The following is a 23,626-nucleotide window of genomic DNA, read 5'->3' on the forward strand; positions in this document are numbered from 1 at the left end:
ACCAATCAATCAGCAAGTATAAGATACTCACACGCACATACACACACACACACACGATATATATATATATGTGTGTGTGTATATATGTATCATGTATATATACACACACAGAAACAAAACTTTAATATGATTTCAATATTCAAATACATATATATGTTTATACACATATATATTTATAAGGACATATATATACATACACATATATGTGATGGAATACTACTTATTCATAAAAAGGAATGAATTAATGGTGTTTGCAACAACCTGGATGGGATTGCAAATTATTATTCTATGTGAAGTAACTCGGGAATTGAAACCCAAACATTTTATGTTCTCACTCATAAGTGGGAGTTAAGCTATGAGAATGCAAAGGCTTAAGAATGATACGTTGGACTTTGGGTACTCCAGGGGAAAGGATGGGAAGCGGATAAGGAATACAAGACTACAAATTGAGTTCAGTGTATACTGCTCAGGTGATGCACCAAAATCTCACAAATCACCACAAAAGAATTCAGTCATCTAACTAAATACCACCTGTTTCCCAAAAACCTATGGAAATAGAAAATAATATGTTTAATGAAGAAGACAGTTAATAAAAAAAAAAATAAGAACTACTGCTAAAAGTACCTGCGATAACAGAAGTTGATACACATGAATAATTTCAAACATCTGTAGAAAACACACAAGAAAATAATAATGATTAACATGGGGGTCAAAATCAATGATAAACTAAAATACTTGACAACAACATGTCAGGTGGCAAAGGGTAGGGCACTGGTAAGAGTTCACCATTCCAGGATTCTTTTATTATTTGATGATAGAGACATAATCAGCATTATACTTTGTTAAAATATTAATGGTGGTTCATAAAGGACATAAGAAGAAGGTTTATCTTCTGGACCAGAAAGAGAAATGCAAAAGTGTAGAGAAAATGCTACTCTTTTAACAGAAGGTAGAAGAGCAACTAAATGAAGAATAGACATAGAGAGGGGGTTTTTAAACTTCCAGTCAGATGCTACGAAATTGCTAAATATATCAGTGAAAAGTAAGCTCAGCAGTTAGAAGGTATGGGTTTTTAGATTGGGAAAACTCTACACATGAAAATTTAATTTGCCCCTCACTTTCTGAAAAGTACTAAGTCAATGTATACCAATAAGCTCAAGCTGATTAATCCTTTTTGACTAAATAATAGCACTTCAAGACATTTATCCTGAAGAAATAATTAAAAAGTCAGTTAAATAAATATACACAACACCACATTACATGGACACTCAACACATGCATATGTACCAATTATGATATTTTCTAAAGAATTAAAATGATGTCTTAATATTCAATGTCATGAGAATGCTTGTGTTATAGTGCCACACAAAAAAAGTAAGTTTCTTAAGCCCTTTGTATAATAAGGTTAGCTTTCTTTCCTTCTTTCCTGCATAAAAAAAATGAAAATAAATTGTAAAAATATTAACACAAGTTATTTCTTGATGTCAGATCATTGGACAACCAACTCTTTCCCTACAATAAACTTTATTACAATCAGGAAAATGTACAATATTATGGTCAGAGATACATTGTTACTTTCTAAGATAGAACTGACAAAGTACACCTCAAACTTACTTCATGTGTTGTATAGTTTGGTTAAGGCTAGCACTGTCGAGATAATTTAAATTTATTGTACATTTCTTATACATGCATGTTGCTTTACAATTTTACATACATGTGCATAAGTGTGTGTGGGCAAACTCATTTTATAAGAATCTTGAGGTAGTTGATATTATCAGCATCCCCTTTTGACACGGAAGGAGACTGAACGTTAGAGATATTTACACTATCTTGGTTTGTAGGACTTTGCCTGGTGCTTGTTTTTTAGATTCTGTGTTCACTGTGACAGTTCCTCAAAATATGTACAGAACACTGATATATGTTCTAAATATGTGGATTGATTTCCATAAGGATACTGAACAGCAATCGTGCGGGTCCAGTTTGCTGAGTATGTAGGTATGCCTGCGAGCACCTCAGTCTCAGTTCACACATTCCTGCTGCTATAGGAGTATCAAGGGCAAACACTGTCCAGATGTGAGTCCTTAACAAGCTATAACCACAGCCATAAATATCTCTCAATGAGGAACGTCCTCATGATGTTGACACTGATTTTTTGACAATTTCCCAACACTCTTACGGAACATTCCCCAACCCCACACAAAAAGTGGGGGCTTTCACTTTCTTGTTCAACTTCTAAAGATAAATTGGGGAATATAAGACACTGGGGAAACCACGACTTCATGCTGCGTGAGCTTTCTCAGCTACCTGCAGTAGCCACCATGTCTTGGGTCCTGCTGTCTGCACTCTGGCTCATTGTCCAAACTCAAGGTAAGTACTATCACATCAGCACTTTATATGAAGGTCAAATTATCTGATGAATGCTTAAATGCCTTTAAAAACAAGGCACACGTTTTTGTGATCTAAAGATCACTGCCATTGGCATTTTGATACATTTTCTACCTCTCTCTCTCTGCAAAAGCAAACTATATATACATATGTATGTATGTATGTGTATATATATATAATTTTGAGTGAAGGTATTTTAACCCACTATATGAAACATGCATTATAAAATTAGTCATATTTTCTCAAATTGTTGTATGTTTTAATAAGTTTTATGTTTGCACAATATTTTCCAAAACAGATGAACCAAAAGCTACATAGTGTTCCATTCATTATGTCTTTTCTCTAGTAAATAAAGTTTTATTAACATCTTCATGAATCAAGGCTGTTTAAAAAATCTACACTTTGGGAAATTTACTTGAGAAAGATTCCTAAAATCAGAATGACAGGGTCAAAATGACTAGTTCTGGAAAAATAACCCTTTTTGTCTTTGAGATTGATTATTCTTAGATGAACCAGTTTGCTGATCACTCTATACACTCTTATTATGCCACAAATAATTTTCAAGTCACTGGTTATTTTACTAGCAGTCACATGATAAGCATGTTAAAAGTCAAGCTGTAAATCTGCACGCATTTGTGCTAAATCCTATATCGAAAAAGGTAAAGTATATAACTGACGAGTTATCCAAGCTCCCCACAAAATTATCACTTGCCTAAATGTTGCCTTGCAAAAGCTGCATACAAAGGGCTGGCTCTAGCCTTTATATTCTCTTTCATTTCTCACATTGTCCAACATCAATAATATACCCAAAGGAAAGATAAAATAGTAATTATTAAACTAATGATTATGCCATACATACACATAGCTCACTGAAGTCTTTTCAAATCCAATTATTCAATCCATATTAAAATACAGGCAGGCTTGTAGTCAACACTTTGTGATTTGCATAATAATTTAGCAAGGATGTCTCTGAAATTGTATTTCTTATTTAATAATCCTGCTAGATTTATTATTTTCTTTTCTAAAACATACCATCCCAATTACAACGTGGAACTAACTTCCCAGCCAAAAATCAAATCCATGTACTTAAGAGAACTTCCTAATCATCTCCAATATCATCTTGAATAAAGTTTGAATCCTTTGATATTTTCTACCACATGAGGAGACAATCATTTATCCAAAGACACAACTTGGTCAAAGACTTTGCCAGGATGAATGACAGGGAAGAGTTTAAAATAGAATGAGGGCTAAATCCTATATCATTGCATTATTAAACAAAAATCAGATATAATGCGTCATAACTGCATTATTAAACAAAAGAAAACATTAACTGACCAACTGAACAGCTGTGCCTGTGCTGTCTGATGAGAATTAATTGTGCCTAAAGTCACACAACATAAAATGAAATAGAATTGTTTAATTGAAATTTTAAAAATTCTACACATCTTTTTTCTCTCATTCCTCACAGACACCTCAAAATACTCACTGCTGAATTTCTAGAAAGAGAAACTTGTTTGTATTAATATTGTTCTTTCAAAATTCTGCTGAAAATGTTGCTAAAATGCTTCTGAATTTGATGATAGTTTATGAAGCCCATAGTGCCCAAGTGCCCTGAATTTTTAAATATTTCTCCCTATTACTTTGGAAAATTACTTTAGATAACCCAATAGTTAACAAGAAAAGCTATTATTTTTAGAAGATATTCCTTAGACTGCAGTTAGCTAGATAATTTTATACCTGGTAATGTTCTTATGTTTATCCATATACAATCTTATCAGGTTAATAATTTTACCTGGTTAATCATTCTTCTTTGAAGCACACAACTTTCTGGAACTTCCAGAAAATCTTATCATTATTATTCATAGTGCATGAAACCATCATATTCAAACAAACCTGTACTCACTGAACTACTAAACAAAATGAACTTTAGCATTGTATTTGTTTGGTTTTATGTGTATAAATGATGCCAGAAGTTTCCGGGGGAAATGGGAAGGACTACCAGAGGTTTCAGCTGGTGTTCCACCATATTCACCAATCTACTGCTCCTTGTCCCTGTATGATCAGCCTTACCTTCTGCTCCTGTAAGTGACCTATCTGTGCTGGCTTAACATCTCCATTTATTCTCTAGATCTTATCCCTTCTCATACAAGGACACTGACCTAGTATTTCTCCTCCTCCCTACGTTATCTCTTCCATATTCTCTTGGGAATCATTCCCATCAACATACAAAAAGTCTCCCAACTTAAATGGAATGTCCTTTTTCTTTCTCTTCTGCCAGTTAACATGCTGTTTTCTCTCCTCTGCCGGGCCTGTCCTGCAGACCCTGGCCGAAAGATGAAATGAGTACTCTGACACAGTTATGCTGTTTAAGAACAGCTAGGTGACTGCCTGGCCTTAGTGGCTGGAGAGCAGCTGTTAGGTTTTGCCTGGATAATTGCTTCTGGTTGGCTTGTTGTTCATAGAACTCATCATGTCCTGCCCTTCAGAGAAGTACTGACCAGCCTGTAAAGATGTCTTAGGTAGCACTAACCAGTCCCATGGGGTCATATGGAAGTTGTTTGCTATGGCCTCAATTAATCCTTTCATAAATGGGCTAGCAGCTCGGTTTTCTCCAAACGCTTTTTTCTTATTTCTTTCTAAGTGTGGAAAGTAATGGATTCATGTACCCAATTGCTTTGTTGGCTTTGCGTCACTTCTAATGCCGCTTGCCTAAGTCATGGTCTGTAGAGCATCCCTTGTCTTTTTTCCAATTTACTGGGGCAAGGGTCTCAGGTAAAATCTGTCTCCTCTATGGCACCTTAACCCTGTAACCGTGGTGCTGAGGGAGGAGTAGGCAGTGGATAATAAGGTAGATGATGGTTTTTTCTCCCTTCCCCTTATAGGCTCTTCTGGGTAGAGCAGGGCCAAAGTAGCCCTAACTAGGCCCATAATGTTAAAGACGTTACTGGGACCTGTTGCCCTTGTGCATGATGCTGTTTAAGATTTCTCCCCACGTGCCCCCAGGGCTCTAGGTCTAACGTGCCTTCTTCTGGGAACCACGGTTAATAAACAAGAGTTTGCATTAAGTCCCTTAAATGGGCCTCCAAGACCAATGCCCTGATAGCTTTAAGCAGCTGTTTTAATATTTTTATATAGTGTTGCTGTTGAGCTGATAGCTGTCATCCCATGATGAAACCCTAGCTTGAAAATCCCCCCGAACTTGAAAATTCCCAGCGGGCGCCAATTACTTACTGCGCAGTCACTTCAGTTTTCAAGGGTTCTGTCGTGATTCGTTGCAGCGTTCCTCAAACGGGGCACCATCTGCAGGGTTTGCTCCAGAGACCCGGGCTGACGGATGAAATGAATATTCAGATACAGGTACACAGTGTAAGAGCAGCTGGGTGACTGCCTGGCTCTGGTGGCCAGAGAGCAGCCCCCAGGAGCTGGAGCCGCTTGCTTTTATGCATTCAGTGCAGGTACAATGCCGAAAACCTGGAGCCAACACAACCTGTAGGTAATTAACATTCATTGTTAATTCCTTTCGGGAAATGTCAGCCACACGAATCATCAATGGTCAGTTCCTGGTCAACATAATTAAAAGAGCCTGTTTAAGACAAATTCCCCCACACTCCCTTATACCTGCTCCTTGCTCTCTGTCTCCGCGTTCTAGAACAAGCTCCCTTTAGCTAGCCTTCCACAGGTTCTGCAGAACCTTCTGACCTTTCAGAAGGTGCTGCCCATATAGTTTCTATCTAGTCTCATCCCATTCTCTTCTATCCTGCTTCTGCAGAGTTTTCATCTCAGTACTCCACCAAAAACTGCTCTTTCGGCTTCAAGGATGTGAAATCCAGTGGTCATTTTGGGGGCATCATGTTCTCATTTCTTTTCTCCCTTTCTTTCTCTCCTTCCTCTCTCTTTGCTTTACCTTGGCATGAAACACACCATTTCATCTGGAGAAGTCCTACCTCACACTGCCTCCTTTATTGGTTCCTCCTCCTCTCAATTTCCTAATGTTGGAATACCCCAGGGATCAGTGACTGACACTCTTTTCTTTTGCAGCAGCGTTCACTCATTTGGAGATTAATCTTTAGCTTGAAGTACCATCCACGAGAGGACAACTCCCAATTTTTTGCTTCCACATAAAATGTACACTTTATTTTCAACAAATCCACTTAGATGCTGTTATGTCGTGGGCAGGTCTGTTCAAACCTGCCCCAAAGCTGAAGGAAGATGAGAGGCCAAAGAAAAAGGCGAAAAAATCCAGGTTCTTAGGAAAACGGTTTTAATAGGGACTTACAAAGAGCAGCCCTGTCTGTGTCCTGGGTGGTGGCGAGACAAGACCCCCATTCGATTACTCTCCAGATCCAGGGCATTAACACTGCAGGGGAGGGGTGGTTCAGAATAGATGTATGGGAAAACTGAGGTGTGATGACATCACAGCTGTTTGACCTAAGGACAAGATTTATGGTAAGTATCTGCTCTTACACAAGGAGCTATATACTGGAAATCTTAGAGGGCTGCCAGAACAGGGATTAATCAGAAGCCAAGTGGGCAGATTAGCATCCAACATGGAGTTGCTTTGTCCTCTGCAGATGCCTAGAAGACATCTCAAAAGAACACAGGGGAACCTAGAACCTTTTCCACATATCTGTTCTTCTTTCACCTTTCCCCACGTCTGTCAGTGGCAATTCTGTTTGCTCAAGGCAAATATATGGAGTCATCCTTGATTCCTCTCTTTCTCTCATGTTCTATGATCAATCCTTCACCAATTCTATTGATTTCACCTTTAAAATATATTCAATATTTGACCACATCTCACTCCTTCCTCTGATACCACTTTCATCCCAGTCACCACCACCTCTCTCCTAGATTACTGCAATATCCTCTTAATGATCTCTCTGATTCTACTCTTGCCTCTCTGCATGACATTCTTGACAAATTAGACAGAGTAAGCTTATTAAACGAAAGTCAGATGACGTTACTTCTCTGTTCCAAACTCTCCAGTGGCCCCCATTTCACAGCCAAATTTTCTAAGAGTCTATCAGGTCTTACACAATCTGTGTGTTTGAAAATGTGAGCATTCAGAAATAAGACTAACCTTGTATGAATGATTGAATAATTAGAAGAGAAAAGAGAAGAGGCATGCTTCCCTCTTCCTAAGAGGGTGCTAAATGATTTTATATATTATATCTTATTCAAGTTTTACACTAACCTTTACTTTAGACAACAAACTAACACTAAAGTGACTTCTATGAGGTCATTTGGCTAAAAGCATAAGACTGCATCTTTTGGCTCCAAGATCATTTCTTTCCTACTATTTGTAAACAATGAAAATCTGTCTATATAATGTAATTTCAAGTACATCAAGAAGAACATTGTGTCTATACACAATTTTCCTACTTCCTCTCTGATGCTTTAAAACTCTTCAAAGAGAGGACAACAAAATCTTTATTTCTTTGAAATCAAAAGTCTTGAGGGAACACACTGAGAGAAAAAGCATCACAGCTTATTGTCAAACTGAGGAATAAAATAACTGCTAGTAGATTCATCTTGCCTAAAAATAAAGCCTTATATACAAGTGAAAAACTTTATTTTTAGAGTGTATAGTCAGGGATTGTGCTTCAGAGGAAAAAGGGTATGAAAAAGAAAAAAAGAAAAAGTCTTGGAGGGCATTGGGAGAAAAATTCACAATTTTTAAGAGGACTCTAAAGCAAGAAGAAAATGGGTTTCTACAGGCAGAATTCTAGGCTCACACAACCTCTGTTCTTAATCCATAACCTGTCCTTTCTGGGTATGGTGGTCCAGAGTTTGCATACACTGAGAGATTGTCTGAAGAACTGTTTTATAATCTTCACGTCTTTTCAAAATGGAGGGGGGGAGAGAGAAAAAAAATCATTGTCATCAAAGCTGAAGTAGGAGAATCAGCTGGTTGTTGGAAATATTTGCTGTCCAAACAGGAATGCAGTCTTCAGTGCCCTTTTAGCAACCCAAGAAGTAAAAACAAAAGACAACACAACTAAAACTGAAACCTTTAGATCTTTTATGTGAATATTATTTCTCTTTCTCTAGCAATAGCCATAAAGCAGACACCTGAATTAATTCTCCATGAAATAGTTTCTCCTAAAAAACTACACATTTTACATAAAAGAGAGATCGAGAACAACCATACAGAGAAGCATGGCAAAGAGGTAAGCAAGGTGAATGGCTATGGGAGATGATACAATCATCCAAAGAGACAATAAAAAGCCTTTTCACTAACAGAAGCGATGTGACAGTTGACATCTAATAGTTTCACCTTGAAGCCCATATATACAACTCCCCTTTGTTCAGGAGACTGCACACAATTTCTCAGAATGCCTCTATGGCTAAGCAGCAGAGAGTCAACAGCCTCACTTGATAAGAAAGGATAAAGCTGCTTAGACATGTCTCCAAATCTGAGGGTGAGAAGAGCCGCCCAGGAGGGTTAGCCATCTTTAATGGAGATGTTGTTCCTCGCCAGCCTCACGAAGCTCATGGCGTTCCCTCACACCACCCCTTTTCTCCAGTGAATTGTCTTTTCCCTCAGCTATTTTGTCAATTGTGAAGAATTAAACTTTGTATCAGTAGTTAACACAATATTTTTATTGTTGATTAAAGATATTAATTCTTTGACTATTGCATTGTTGCAAATATTTTCCTCATTTCATAATTGTTACCTAATTCTTAGTGGGTTGTGAGTTTTTGTTGTTTTTTTTTAAAGTGTATTTGGTTTGTGTTTAAAGTAAGAAAAATATACACCTTGTTTTCGTTCCCTGGATGATCCCGGGACCATATACTAAACATTAGGGCAAATGATAAATCCTTATCTCATGTATTAAAGTTAGTTTAATCTATAGGTGTTATTACTACATTATGCTACTTTTTGGAAGTCCATCTTAGTGTATAACTTATATTTTGTCTTACATATTTTTAAAAAAAACAGAACTGCTTTTATCCCATATGCATTTATAATTGTTCTTCTAATACATACTACACATATCATTATAATTATTATAGTTATTCTCAAAAATATAAATTGTTTGATGTAATTAAATGTTTGCAGGAAAGATATGATCCTGAAGTTCAATATCAGATGATCTTAAATGGAAAAGAAGTCATTCTCTCCCTACAAAAAACCAAGTAAGTTTTACCTCCTAAAAGTCTCATCCGGGGATTATATTATGAAACTGGGGAGGGATCCTTTTGAGGATCCATTTAGTGTGGTTTGACACAGAAGACATGGGACATTTTGAGCTTTGGATGATATTAGTTTGTGCCAAGGTTACCTATGAAGGCTGATTTCCTAGGAAATTACTTACAAAGTGTAAGAGAAAAGGAAGGGCATATGTAAATGACTTTCTTCCTCGACCTTCTGGGAACTTACTGAACATCTTTCTCTACTCAGGTAAACTCAAGACTTTGATACAGCTTTCCATTCCTTTATAAGAACATATGTCCAAAGCTAATTCAAGATGCATGGCCTAGAGATAGATTTCAGGGAATGGGGCTCCTCCTAGTTCGACGGCAATTAGTAAACTTCTCCTTGAATGCAATGGTCCTTTATGTATATTTGTGACCCAGCACTCTTCAGAGGTTCTATGGAGATTGTGTCTTTGGTGCAAGAAATCTCAAAATGACTAATTTGAAGACAGGGAATCTGCAGATGAGGAGAATGAAGGGACTTCCTCCCTCAGATTTAATAGAAAGAACTCTCTGATTTGCTTCAGCAGGAAAGCTCCAATGTTGAAAGAGCATCAGTAGGTCACAATCTTAGCTATTTTAGACACTATACTTTTTTTTTTTAGACACAGTTTTGCACTGTCTCCTAGGCTGGAGTGCAGTGGCACAATCTCAGCTTACTGCAACCTCTGCCTCTGGAGTTCCAGCAATTCTCCTGCCTCAGCCACTTAAGTAACTGGGATTACAGGCACCTGCCACAATACCCAGCTAATATTATTGTATTTTTAGTAGAGACAGGTTTTACCATGTTGGCCAGGCTGGTCTCGAACTTTTAGACATTACTACTCTTTTAGTGCTGAAGTTCATGTCGGGAAGTTTCACCTTTCTGCATGAAGAATGTTTCATTCCGCTCTCTGCTCTGTACAGGCATCTCCTGGGGCCAGACTACACTGAAACATTTTACTCACCCAGAGGAGAGGAAATTACCACGAAGCCAGAGAACATGGTAGGGTCCAAACACTTTGTGGGACTCTGTTGAGTTTTAGATGTTATTAGTTTGTACTAATGTTGCCTAAGAAGGTTGATTTCCTAGGAAATTATATACAAAGTGTAAGGTAAAAAGAGTGGTACATATAAATGACTTTCTTCCTTGACCTTCTGATAACTTGAACATCTTTTTCTACTCAGACAAACTCAAAGCTTTGATGCAGCTTTTCATTACTTGTATAAGAACATATGTCCAAGGCTGACTGAAGATTCACAGCCTTGAGGTAAATTCCAGCGGATGGGGCTCGTCCTACTTCCACAGCAGTTAATAGCTTCTCCCTGAATGCTATGGTCCTTTATGCACATTTGTGCCCCAGCGTCATTCAGGGGTTCTGTGGAAGTTGTGTCCTCGGTACAAGATATCCCAAAAGAACTCAACTATTTTATAAAATTCAGAATTCCAAGAACAACTTCAAAAAATAATCAGAGGACTTGAAAGCAAGGTGCTCATCTGTGGCCAATGAGACAACATTAAGGAAAATCACATTCAGCTTTTAAAGCATAGGCACAGCAGAAGAAGGCTTCCAAGTGTCACTTTTTTTTTTTTTTTTTTTTTTTTTTTTGAGACGGAGTTTCGCTCTTGTTGCCCAGGCTGGAGTGCAATGGCGTGATCTCGGCTCACCGCAACCTCCGCCTCCTGGGTTCAGGCAATTCTCCTGCCTCAGCCTCCTGAGTAGCTGGGATTACAGGCATGCGCCACCAAGCCCAGCTAATTTTTTGTATTTTTAGTGGAGACGGGGTTTCACCATGTTGACCAGGTTGGTCTCGATCTCTCAACCTTGTGATCCACCCACCTCGGCCTCCCAAAGTGCTGGGATTACAGGCTTGAGCCACCGTGCCCGGCCCCAAGTGTCACATTTTTAAAAGCAACCAAAAGTCCGCTTGTCCCTAGACCATTTTATCCATAGGTTAGAAGAAGAATTCTAGGTACTTGAAACTTCACATCACTATTATTTTCTGGAGGTATATGCATTGATCCTGAGGTTAGCAATGGAATATCAATTATATAATTAATATTTTTATATCTGATTAAACCATCACCCTGTAGATAATACCAGGGCCCAATGTTAGACATTAAGAATCATGGAATAGAGGACCAGGAAGCAAATACAACGAATCCCAATCCAGACGGGTTCATGTTCCTGATAAGTTTCTCAGAGCCATCCTCCAACGTACCCTAAACATGTATTTCTCTATAAAAAAGACAAAAGACTTTTGCCACAAGGTGGCTCTTAGTTCCCTATGCTCATCAAAACTTATTTCATGAACATCTGAAATTTTGCTAACACTATCTTCAGCAGACAGTGTCCGATAAATTAGTTCATGCTCAATTGTTAATAGCTGACGATGATACATTAATGAGGAATCTTCTCAAGTCTTTTATGAGAAAATGTTGATGTTGACAAGATCTCTTCCAAAAAGGGAGAAAAGACCACAGCTGGAATTTCAGACCCCGAGGCAGGTCAACTTACTTTGCACCGGAGTTTTTTCATTATCTTTTTTAGATCACTCCACAAAAGAGACCCCCTAACTTTGCTGATGCAGGCCAACAGTCATGTCTGAATCTCTAGTTGTAGGCAAATAATTTTGGGTCTTTGAGGCTGATAAAGGGATTCTACTAATAGAACATAAAACAGTGATTAAATCAGTCTGAGGAGCTCAGGAGTGACGGTATCAAATCTTGAGGATTCCCCAGTCTAAAAATAGATGTCTCATTTTACTTATTTGTAATGCACAGTGCCTTTGAGATTCAGCACAGGAAAGTCAAATCCTTGAACGTTGGCTCCCAAACCTGAGGGCCCACTGGGATCTATACATCCCAAGAGGACTGGCTACTTCTCAGAAAACTCATCCACTTTCACTGTGAGCCCACCTAGGTTTAACTTCCCTGGACTCTTTCTTAGTGTAAACTAATGTCAGAAAAACAGCTCAGCCACCAAATATAGAGTTTCCAGTGAAGCAATTCCAAAAACCTCTGAGGTTCTTGCTCTTTGTGTTTCTGGAAATTGTTCTGGTCACAGTCAGTACTTGAAGAACTTTTTTTACATATTCAAGATGGTGGCTTTCCTCACAACTGCACCACATGTATTCTCAGAGTTTACACACACACACACACACACACACACACAAACGCACACACACGCACACACATACACACACACACACACACACACACACACACACACACACGCAAACACATTTCTAAAGCATAATTTCTTTTTTCCACTCCAGGAACACTGTTACTATAAAGGAAGCATCCTAAATGAAAAGAGTTCTGTTGCCAGCATTAGTACCTGCAATGGGTTGAGGTATGAACTACTATTAAAATTAATCAAGATCAATCAGCTTTTTGTTACACAGAATTGAGTGCTACTGGATATTGTCTTCTTACTATTTTGGTAAATTGTTCACTGCTGGAATGCTGAATATATGTGGTTTAAGTGAAGAACAAAGTATCACCCTGACAATCATTTCATAATCTGCCGCTCTAGGAGAAGTCAGGCGTAGCAATGTAAAACAAGAATGCTACACTCTGGACCTTGATGATATCTGGATCTACTTCTGTGTTTATCCACCCTACTCTCTGAAACAGTTACTTCCTGTTTTCTAAGATTCTACCCTAAAATTGTTACAGTTGAACTTAATTTTAGAAGTGTATGTGTTTCTGTTTACACAGGTGATTCTTGCCAATGAGAGAAAGTTTGGAAAGTAAAAAAAGCACAAATAAGAAAATAACGACTACCATAAAAGTCAACCTCTGAGTGATCACTCTTAGTAACATCGTGTCATGTGTGCACTCTTATATACATACATACAAATGTTTCTTTCACAGGGTTGAAATAAAAAATAAAACCCACTCTTGTTCCAACATGGCTCATAACACATGACAAGTTTTCATGTCATGAAATACCTTCAGGGACATAATTTTTAACAGTTATGCTGGCATTGTAATATTTTGTTATATGGAGTCACCTTCTATTTATGAACAAATTATTATGCTATTATGATCATAGAAAGAAGGATTCCTTAAACTATTTCTAATCCCAGCATGTTACTCTGGCTGACCTGATCATTCATACTCCCCTCTGGGGTTCTTCCTATCTAAATATTTTCTTACTCTATTTTCTATTACAGTCCTAGGATCTGCCAATAAATATTTGTTAAGTCAATCAATAAACTAAGAAAAAAAATTACTAAGCTTATGGTGCAAATTCCAAATTCTTTGGGGTTGCTTCATCTTCATAATTCTTGTTCAGACTACTCTTGGTAAATAACTTAGGCTTCATTTTATATTGACAAATACTGATTATAAATTAGATTAACAAAAGTTAGCTGAGAGGTCTATGAATGACAAGGCTGTGTGTGAAACTGCGATGGAAGTGCAGAAATTAATCCATTCTTGGCAGCAAATATGAATCTGTGTGTCAGGAATCCTGAAATAGAAGTGTTTATGTCTCCCAGAGGATACTTCACACATCACCATCAAACATACCTGATAAAACCTCTGAAAAGCACAGACCAGGAAGAACATGCCGTCTTTACATCTAACCAGGAAGAACGAGACCCAGCCAACCACACGTGTGCCAGTGTGAGGAGCACTGGCAGGGAACATGGCACAGTTCGAATGTCTAGATCCCTTAAAAGCCCAGAGGTAAATATCATTTCCTAACCTCATCACTGACTTCAACTGTCTCAGCAAAGATAGGCCATATAATACTATTCTTAGAAATGAGTAGTATGTATTAAGCCTATAATTATTTACTTCTTTTCCTATTTATCTTCTCTCTTAGGAAAAAAAAAAAGTCTCCTTTTAAGCTTTGGAATCTTTTAGAATAGAGATAATAATTAACAATGTTCTTTTATTCTTTGTAAAGCAAGAAGACTTTCTTCGGGCACAGAAATACATTGATCTGTATTTGGTGGTGGATAATGCCTTTGTGAGTATGACACACGTGGGCCTCTCAGCCAGTCAAGTCAACTTTTAAGTTTACTTATCAAGCAAAAGCAAGAAATAAACTATTTTAGCTAATAATGTGGCATTTGTCCACCTGGGTGTCTTGGCTGTTTACTTGCCTTACCAGCAATAGTCATTATCTCCTCATCCCTTTAATATCCATTTGCCACGAAAATATTTAGATATTGGCAAAATACTTAATACCTGATAGTTATAGGAAATCAACCACAAAATGAAAAATAAAAAGAATGTATCATTAAAATATATTTTATATCTTAATATAAAATTAAATATATATTTAAATAATATGTAAATATAAAATCAACACAGAACTCTATATAACTTAGAAATTATATTGATGCTAAGCATTTTCAAAGGAAAATGCTAGAATCTACATTTCTATCTAGCAAATACTGCTTTGTAATCAAATTTTAGCCACATGATTTGGTTTAAAAACCTTAAAATTGTTTATTTGATTTATTCAACTTAAAAAGGAAGAACATTAAAATTTCACATGTATGTCTAACTTTTATCAAAAAACTCTTAACATTTGAAATAGAATTTGCCAGAACACACTCTTACATAATTTAATTATGGAATGAATAGATGTTGATTATATTGAAATGCATAATTTTCTTAAAATGTGAAATCCTCTATGCCATCAGCTTCTCAGTTTAATTTGCTGTTTCACTATAGTTTGTGTTTTGTATTTTACAGTATACGAGCTATAAGGAGAATCTAACTCTCATAAGAAGCTTTGTGTTCGATGTGATGAACCTACTTAATGTGGTAAGACCTTATCGTGTAAACCTCATGTTTCTGCATAGAAGCCTGGAACTTCCCTATGATTTCACCAACAAGAAGTTACAAAGGTCACAAATGCCTTGAGTTCAACAGTTCAGGGAAATTATAGCAGAACAAGGATCCTCATCAAGGTGAAATCACATATGTTGCAACAAAGTCAACTTTAAACATTTTTACTTTCAAAATGAAAATTAATTACTTGTGATTCGTCACTTTATCTATCACTTGTGGTCAGCAAAAGCTCTCAAACGTGAAAGGAATCCTGAATGTTTTGATGAGGATAAACACTCTTTCCACAGATTTATAACACCATAGATGTTCACGTGGCCTTGGTAGGTATGGAAATCTGGTCTGATGGGGATAAGATAAATGTGGTGCCTAGCACAGCCACCACATTTAACAACTTCCTGACATGGCACCGTTCCAACCTGGGGAAGAAGAAGATCCACGACCATGCTCAGCTCCTCAGGTGAGCACATGCTTGCCAGGTAAATGTAGGAAGAATGGATAGCTATACCCAAGCTTCCTTAGCAGGGATTTCCTCTCTGTAATATTTCCCTGATCAATTGTCAGAGTGCTTGACATTCTACCAGTAGCAACTGATCAAGTGTCAGAGTATTATCTACCAGTAGCAATTCACCTGTAAGATTATTGGATCAATAATCAGATGATGGAATGAGCCCTTGGATATAAGATAACCATCTGTGGTTATTATAACACTATGGAATAGAAGTTTTGGCGGGGCTCAGTGAATATAAAAGGGCTAGTGCAGTGAGGCAATTCATTAACATAATTAACAGAAGCTAATGGTTACAAAGGCTCAGATTGTGACAGTAGTATCTGAACTTTCATACAGCGGGATTGGCTTCAACAATCGACGTGTGGGAATGGCAGCCTCAAATTCCCTGTGTTCCCCATCTTCTGTTGCTGTTATTGAGGTTCGTAAACTCATACTAGGGCTCCCTGTGATTCTCTATGAAGGCCACCAAAACACCTTATATAGAATTAGCAAAATGAGCATTTCCTTAATGAATGAAAGCAGAAAGGATGCTACTGGTAGGTCATTGCAATGAAGATTCCCTTGGATTATGAAACAGAACATCACCTTACATCAGCCTTGCTAGAAGGTGCGATGTCATTCTTCAGTTCATGTTAGAAAATCAGAGTAGGAATATTGGAACAGAAAGGGAATCCAGGTACCCTCTGTGGCCTGGACTAACACTAGTTATCCCCAGTATCTATGGCCAGAGATGCTAGACAAGGAAGAGGGGTGCTTACAGGTGTCATGTGGCCAAGCATTCTGATGTCATAGGTATCACGGCAGTAAGTTTTGGAGATCTCTGATATGGTGCCTATGAGTACTTCCTATGAAGAGTGTAATTAATTTCACTGTGATTTACTGAAAACGTATTATCCGTTAGTGCAACAAATATTTACTGAATAAAATGCATTGTATTCATAGAATCCAACCACTTCAAATGCTGTTTCAACATTTTGCAATACATAGTGACAGGGAAAGGAGCTAATGATTTACTAGTTTTCATCACTCAAGCGATTTTTGAAGTGCTGCACATTGGGAACAACTGGATAAAAAAAGAAATATATGTGTCTACTTTTTTCCAGGCTAAAAGAAAGAATAATGTGGCCCTTGTAGGAGTGATGTCACATGAGCTGGGCCATGTCCTTGGTATGCTTGATGTTCCATTCACTACCAAGTGTCCCTCCGGCAGTTGTGTGATGAATCAGTATCTGAGGTGAGAGCTTGTCATCCCAGAAGCAGAAGGTTTTTTTTTTTCCAAATCTTAAATAATTCAGATGCGGTCTATAGATGTTGAATGGGCATATTTTTCCCAAAGGTTGTGCATCCCATTAATTCAACGTTTAGTCTCGTGATGCACAAATTTTAACAACTAACTTGGCATATTTGGAAATCTTAAAGAATGATTTCCAAATATGCCAACATAGAGCTTGCAAGTATGTTGACCTTAAAATTTTAACTTAAAGTAATATCAACTTAAAATGAAACCAGTTTCTAAAAATATTAATCTCATTAAGATGATGACAGCATCTTCTTATACTCCCATCATCGATCAGCCAGTCAATCAATTTTTGCATATTTATGAATTGCCTGCGAATGCCAGACACTTTGCAAATACTTGGGATAGAAAAATAAATAAAACATACCTTGTTCTTCAAATGCTTACAAAGAAGAGAAATATTTCCATAGAGGTCAGAAGCCTGCAACGAATTCCCTTCACTGGTTCATTATTATCGTCTCTTGCCCCTCATTTCTCAATGCAAAATGAGTAGATAATAACAAATGGTGATGGCCATCACTGCTGTCCTTTAGAACAATATTAAATGGCCACACGGAAACTGAAATCATTCCAGCTCTACGACTTGAGCTCTATGAAAAAAATTCCAAATATCATAGTATGCATGCCCTACCACCCACCACATTTAATACAATGCAGTCCTAATTGGTTGCTGAATTTGGAATTTCCGTTGAGCTCAGTAATACAGTTAGATGTGTCAGAGTCTCGTGTTTCTTATCACACAGAAGGCACCACACTGTGTATCATACTATTTGAGTTTTCTTCTGATTACAGTTCAAAATTCCCAAAGGATTTCAGTACATCTTGCCGCTCACGTTTTGAAAGATACCTTTTATCTCAGAAACCAAGGTGCCTGCTGCAAGCGCCTATTCCTACAAATATAATGACAACACCAGTGTGTGGGAACCACCTTCTGGAGGTGGGAGAAGACTGTGACTGTGGCTCCCCTAAGGTATTATTTATTTATTATTTATTAGAGTTACTGGGGCAGAAGAATTGTGCGGTTTTTTTGTTTTCCAATGTTCTTCTGGAAATTCTTTCTAAAGACAAACTTGGCATCATAGTAAAAAGTAGATTTGCACTTGTGTTTTCTTTTCACTTTTTAAATTATTATACTTTAAGTTTTGGGGTACATGTGCAGAACGTGCAGGTCTGTTACATAGGTATACATGTGCCGTGGTGGTTAGCTGCATCCTTCCCCCCATCATCTACATTAGGTATTTCTCCTAATGCTATCCCTCCCCTGCTATTCCCCCCATAGCTCCCCACCCACTGACAGGCCCCCGTGTGTGATGTTCCCCTCCCTGTGTCCCGCTGTTCTCATTGTTCAACACCTACTTATGAGTGAGAACATGTGGTGTTTGGTTTTCTGTTCTTGTGTCAGTCTGCTGAGAATGATGGTTTTCAGCTTCATCCATGTCCCTGCAAAGGACATAAACTCATCCATTTTTACGGCTGCATAGTATTCCATGGCAAATATGTGCCACATTTTCTTTATTCAGCCTATCATTGATGGGTGTTAATTTAGTAATCTTCTGAAAGGCATTTCAAAAACCAGGACATGATTTTAACATAATTATATAAAGTTATATGTAAAGAAGTAAATTATTAACTATAAAATGTCACTTATGATCTTTCCAAAATGTAATGTCACAGTTGATCATTTGCTGAGTAGTAACAATTAGAGCTCCAGAAGTAAGTTCTACTTAGAGAGAGAGTTGGTCTTTTCACATCAAGCCAGTGTGTAAACCAGGTGGTAAACAAAACAGAGAAGAAAGACAAAAAGAAAAAAAACAATCACAAAAATCTGTAGAAAAATGAGCTATTAACATAGAACATCCAGAATAAGCACTATGATTCTGCTAATTCATATAAATCAGACTCCTTCAAGGCATTTGTGTGCTCTAAAGAATGCTGATCACTAGCAATCCGATTGGCTTCTGAAGGATATTTCTGTTGTCCTAACAAGTTTCTTTTAAGACAAATAATAGGATTCCTATTTGAAGAGATTTGCATGTATCAGATAATCTGAAAATTACTTTCATATACTCCATCTCTCTTCTATTAACTCACAAATATACAAGATAAATGCTGTCATTGTCCAAATTTAGAGATAAACTGAGGCTCAGAAAAGTTGCTAGTTTCAAAGATAAACAGCTAATCATTGGTGAAGCAGGATACAGCCAAAAAGGATCCATTATTTACGATGCTCTTTGACAACGAACTTGGCATCTGAACTCACTACGCTGCAGTGTATTTATTGAGAAATTTTAGGTGGTTAGATTACATCTGAAGACTACACAGCATAACTTAATCATTTGTGATGAATATTGCAAATGTTCTGTTTATTATAAGGAGGCATGGAATTTTACAAAAGATTTGACATTTTATAACAAATTAGAGTTACGTTTGTCTCATTCTTACTTGCTTACTCCATCTATGGTTTCTTGGGTGGAAGACAATTGAATATATTGATAACTCTAGGTATGCCTGGTTTCAGCAAGCAAATGGTATGTGTTTATAGAGAGGAAAGGGAGAAAGGATGAAGGAAGAGGCTAAGAGAGAACCATTGTATACACAAAATGTAAGATCTAAAATTCTTGAAGCATCTCAGTCAACTTTTGTATTATTGTCATACCTTGATGATTTTTTTTTTCTTATGTAATTGAATAAAACTAGAGAGTTCAGGCTTAGGAACAACTGAATTTCCAAATAACTGTTTTATTATCCAAAAAGTAGTATATATGCTTTATATAGTAACTTTTATTGAATAATCTAATTTCTCACAGTTATGATTGCCAGTTTGCTATTCCTAGGTACATAATTAGGTTTTTTATTTTTTATTTTTTATTTTTTTAGATTTTAAAAACAAGCATTCTATCTAGATATTTCTCCTAGGTATCAGACTACTTTAAAGATGGCAACTTGACAATGCATTTTAATGTCAAGTCTCTTCTTTTTTTTTTTTTTTTTTTTAACCGTTGTTGCTGCAAATTTGCCCGCAAATACACTTAGGATTTGATGGAAATGCATCCAACTTATATCTAACTTTGAAGGGCACTGATATTTTCACAATATTAAGTATTGCCTTAAAAGACAAGCTGCCTTTGAAGTTTATGAGGCAAGTTATGTACAAGCTCTTCATGCAGTTCCTGCACTTTGGAAAGTTTTCCTAAGTTTATTTTCTTAACTTCCTTTCTCCTTTGAGTATGTTCAATTTTTTTTTTATTTTGGACTTACACATCATACATCTAGAGAAAATTTATTTTTGAGGAATACTTGAACCATACTATTTCTCACCTTTTAAGGGGTAGTCTTCATCGTTAATAATAATTTTTTTCTGTTTTTCAATATCGTTGGTTATTTTCACTGGAATTTGTCTATCAGAGTAATTTAGTTGAAAAATAAAATTTCATTGCCATCTTGTGCCAGAATTCTATCACCTAATCTATGGGAAGAAAAGGCTGAACCACCTTTTTCCTTTGTGTTTGTGCTTTGAAGGAATGCACCGATCTCTGCTGCGAAGCCCTGACCTGTAAACTGAAGTCTGGAACTGACTGTGAAGGGGACACTTCAAACCATACCATGTAAGACCTTTTTTTTCCCTTTGTTCCAAAATGTTTTCTCGCTTTTATTTCAGGTTTGAGAAAGATATGCCACTGAATTCTACAATACAATAAACACCATGTATTTTATATTTTTTAAATGACTCAATTTTGGAGATTAAAACTAGCAACAATTATGAATATAACTAAGGATATGTGGACAAACACTCATAAGAAAGTAGCTACTTTGACATCTGTGAGATTAAGGCTGCTGGAATCCATGCTGAAAACTGTTTAAATTCCTATTAGTGATAAGTTTAATACAAGCTGAAATGAAAATAGAAAAGTGTATTTTAAAATGGCCTCAGTTGATGAGCTCATTTTACTCTTGGTTAAAAGCTGATAGTTTTAATTTGCAATGCTGTCAGAAAATCAATAGCATTTAAGAACATTCTATAAGATTTGACAGTTTTATTTCCTTTGAAGTATCTCAATGAGTCATAATCCAGGCATTAGCTCTGTGTCTTATACATCTCCTATGTGAATTGGACTAGGAAACCCAGTGACTTGGAATATGGTACTTGTTTCAGTGAAAAATAATGTCTAAATATAAAAATGGCAACAATAACAAAAATCAGAAATAGAGGAAAGACTCAATACATTTTCTTTACCCCTTTTTCCTGAATCTTTTCTGAAAGTGAAACTGTAGAGAGAGTACAAAGAAAATAATTTACTCCAGCACCATCAGCTATCATTTCATTGGGAACGGGTCGGCAAGATCAAAACTAAGGACCAAGCCTTGTTTATTTACCAAGCACCATTTAATACAGCCCTCTGGGAATCATGGAATTAATCTACTCTCCGGGGAATTCTGGAAATTGTGCCCAGGCCAGAAACATAGCAATTCAAATTTAAAAAAAAAAAATCATCCAGTTATTTAGAGGCTTGGAACCCAAGGTGAACATGCCCCTTACTGTGCAAAATAAGCAATTTAAACCATGGAAAGAAAATTGAAGATGGACTCAGGAAACTAAAATTCTATTCTTTTCTGCCAAAAACTAGCTCTGGAACTTCAAATCCAGTTAAATTAGTTTTTTTTGTTTTGTTTTGTTTTGTTTTTACTTATAAGATACAGTTAATGATATTGTCTCTTAAATAATATGAATTGTTATTCACATAATTTAAATTCTATAGATTTTCATTATCATTATTACGTAATATTTTATAACTTATAATAACCCTGGCTTCCAAACTTTACTTTTTCTTTAATCAGAGAGTGAATCAAAAAGACTACTTCACTGAGATGCCAACTTGCCAGGACAAGGAGCAAGATCTCTAACTGTGCAGGAAACTTGTGAATTCTCGCCTTTGTATTTAGACATATTGGTCTTTCACTTGTCATTCTACTTTCTATATTGTTATTGGTTCAGGAAACAGGTAAATAGATGTACTTATAGACCTTTGCTGTTTGTTCAAACCTAATCTTTCAGATTTTTTTTTTTTTAAAGATCATGAAGTTGGGACTTAGTTCTGCTCTTTGGAGAGCAAAAGAAAGTAGCCCTTGATCAAAGCACCTTAAAACCCACTGCTGAATTATTCAGTTAATCCAGAATTTTTAAATTACAAATATTGTGCTTTAATGTTTCTTTCATTTTACTAGTATGGCCTATTAAAAAAAAAAAAAAAAAAACCATTGATGGGTGAAGGCTTTGGCAATAGAAAGAACAGAATTCAGGTTTTATCTTATTCCTCTGTGTTCACCTCGCCTTTTGCTTGAAAGTGTAGTATATTTCTATCCCTTGTTAAGAATGATTAAATGTAAACATTTTTTTATTTTGTCATGTATAATCTTATATACACTTCCTTCACCATCATATATGAAGTTTATTTTGAGAAGTCTACATTTTTTACCATTTAATTGAGCCAGCAAAGAAGGCTTAATGATTTAATGAAATGCAGTGTCAATAAAAACACTTTTGAGAATTTTCTGTGTTGTCATTTTCAAAACTGAATATTTTCAAGCTTCTTTGAAGGTTCGTGTTAAGTGTTGAAGCCTCACATTGCTAGGAAATTGTCGCTCTGGTAATTCGGTAATATTGCCACAGATAGCCAAGCAATGCTATATGGATCTGATAAAAGAAGGTTGCATCATCTTGTAATGCCCAAAATGGAATGATGTGAGGCCAGTCACACAGGAAAACTAGGCTCCTTCCTGAGGTTTCCTTCTCTAAATAATTTTAGCAATTGATAAAAGTCACCTAAATTTCCATAGATGCCAATCCTAGGACACTAGAAACTGAGACCTATTTCTAAAGATTGGGCCTTGAAATCAAGGGCCTCCTGGGATGCCCTGTCTCCCCCTTGGTGACCTCGCTGAACTTAAAATACCATTAGATCCTCCAATGTCCTTACTGGATATGTACCCAAAGGAATATAAATCATTCTATTACAAAGACATAGGTATGTGTATGTTCATTGCAGCACTATTCACAGTAGGCAAGACATGAAACCAACATAAATATTCATCAATGATAGAATGGATAAACAAAATTTGGTACATATATACCATGGAATACTGCGCAACCATATAAAAGAACAAGATCACGTTCTTTGTAGGGAAATGGATGGAGCTGAGGACAAAGTAGCACAGGAACAGAAAACCAAATAGGGCATGTTCTCATTTATAAATGGGAGCTAAATGATGGGACACATGGACACAGAGAGGGGAACAACACACACTGGGGCCAATTGGAGGGTGGAGGGTGGAAGGAGGGAGAGGATCAGGAAAAATAACGAATGCGTAGTGGGCTTAATACCTGGGTGATGAAATAATCTGTACAACAAACCCCCATGACACAAGTTTACGTATCTAACAAGCC

General features: G+C 36.8%; 1 protein-coding gene and 1 long non-coding RNA gene across 2 annotated transcripts in view; one reads left to right on the top strand and one right to left on the bottom strand.

Moving 5' to 3' along the window:
* The window catches only part of LOC141580869 (uncharacterized), a 602,033-nt gene that overhangs the window by 106,127 nt on the left and 472,280 nt on the right, over nt 1–23,626 (bottom strand). Inside the window, exon 4 of the long non-coding RNA XR_012513274.1 lies at nt 5,617–5,872. This is a non-coding gene — a long non-coding RNA (uncharacterized LOC141580869). The remainder of the gene's footprint in view (nt 1–5,616; nt 5,873–23,626) is intronic.
* Nucleotides 2,069–22,730, top strand: ADAMDEC1 (ADAM like decysin 1). Its single transcript, XM_003937180.3, has 14 exons — nt 2,069–2,367; nt 8,434–8,552; nt 9,446–9,522; nt 10,489–10,567; nt 12,841–12,917; nt 14,071–14,260; nt 14,484–14,546; nt 15,281–15,352; nt 15,667–15,836; nt 16,224–16,305; nt 16,991–17,121; nt 17,977–18,154; nt 20,704–20,789; nt 22,021–22,730. Exons 1-14 carry the CDS (start codon nt 2,280–2,282, stop codon nt 22,025–22,027), a joined length of 1,419 nt encoding a protein of 472 aa, XP_003937229.1. The 5' UTR covers nt 2,069–2,279; the 3' UTR covers nt 22,028–22,730.

Source organism: Saimiri boliviensis, chromosome 13 (genome assembly GCF_048565385.1).
Source record: "Saimiri boliviensis isolate mSaiBol1 chromosome 13, mSaiBol1.pri, whole genome shotgun sequence".
In the NCBI taxonomy this organism is placed as follows: Eukaryota; Metazoa; Chordata; class Mammalia; order Primates; family Cebidae; genus Saimiri; species Saimiri boliviensis.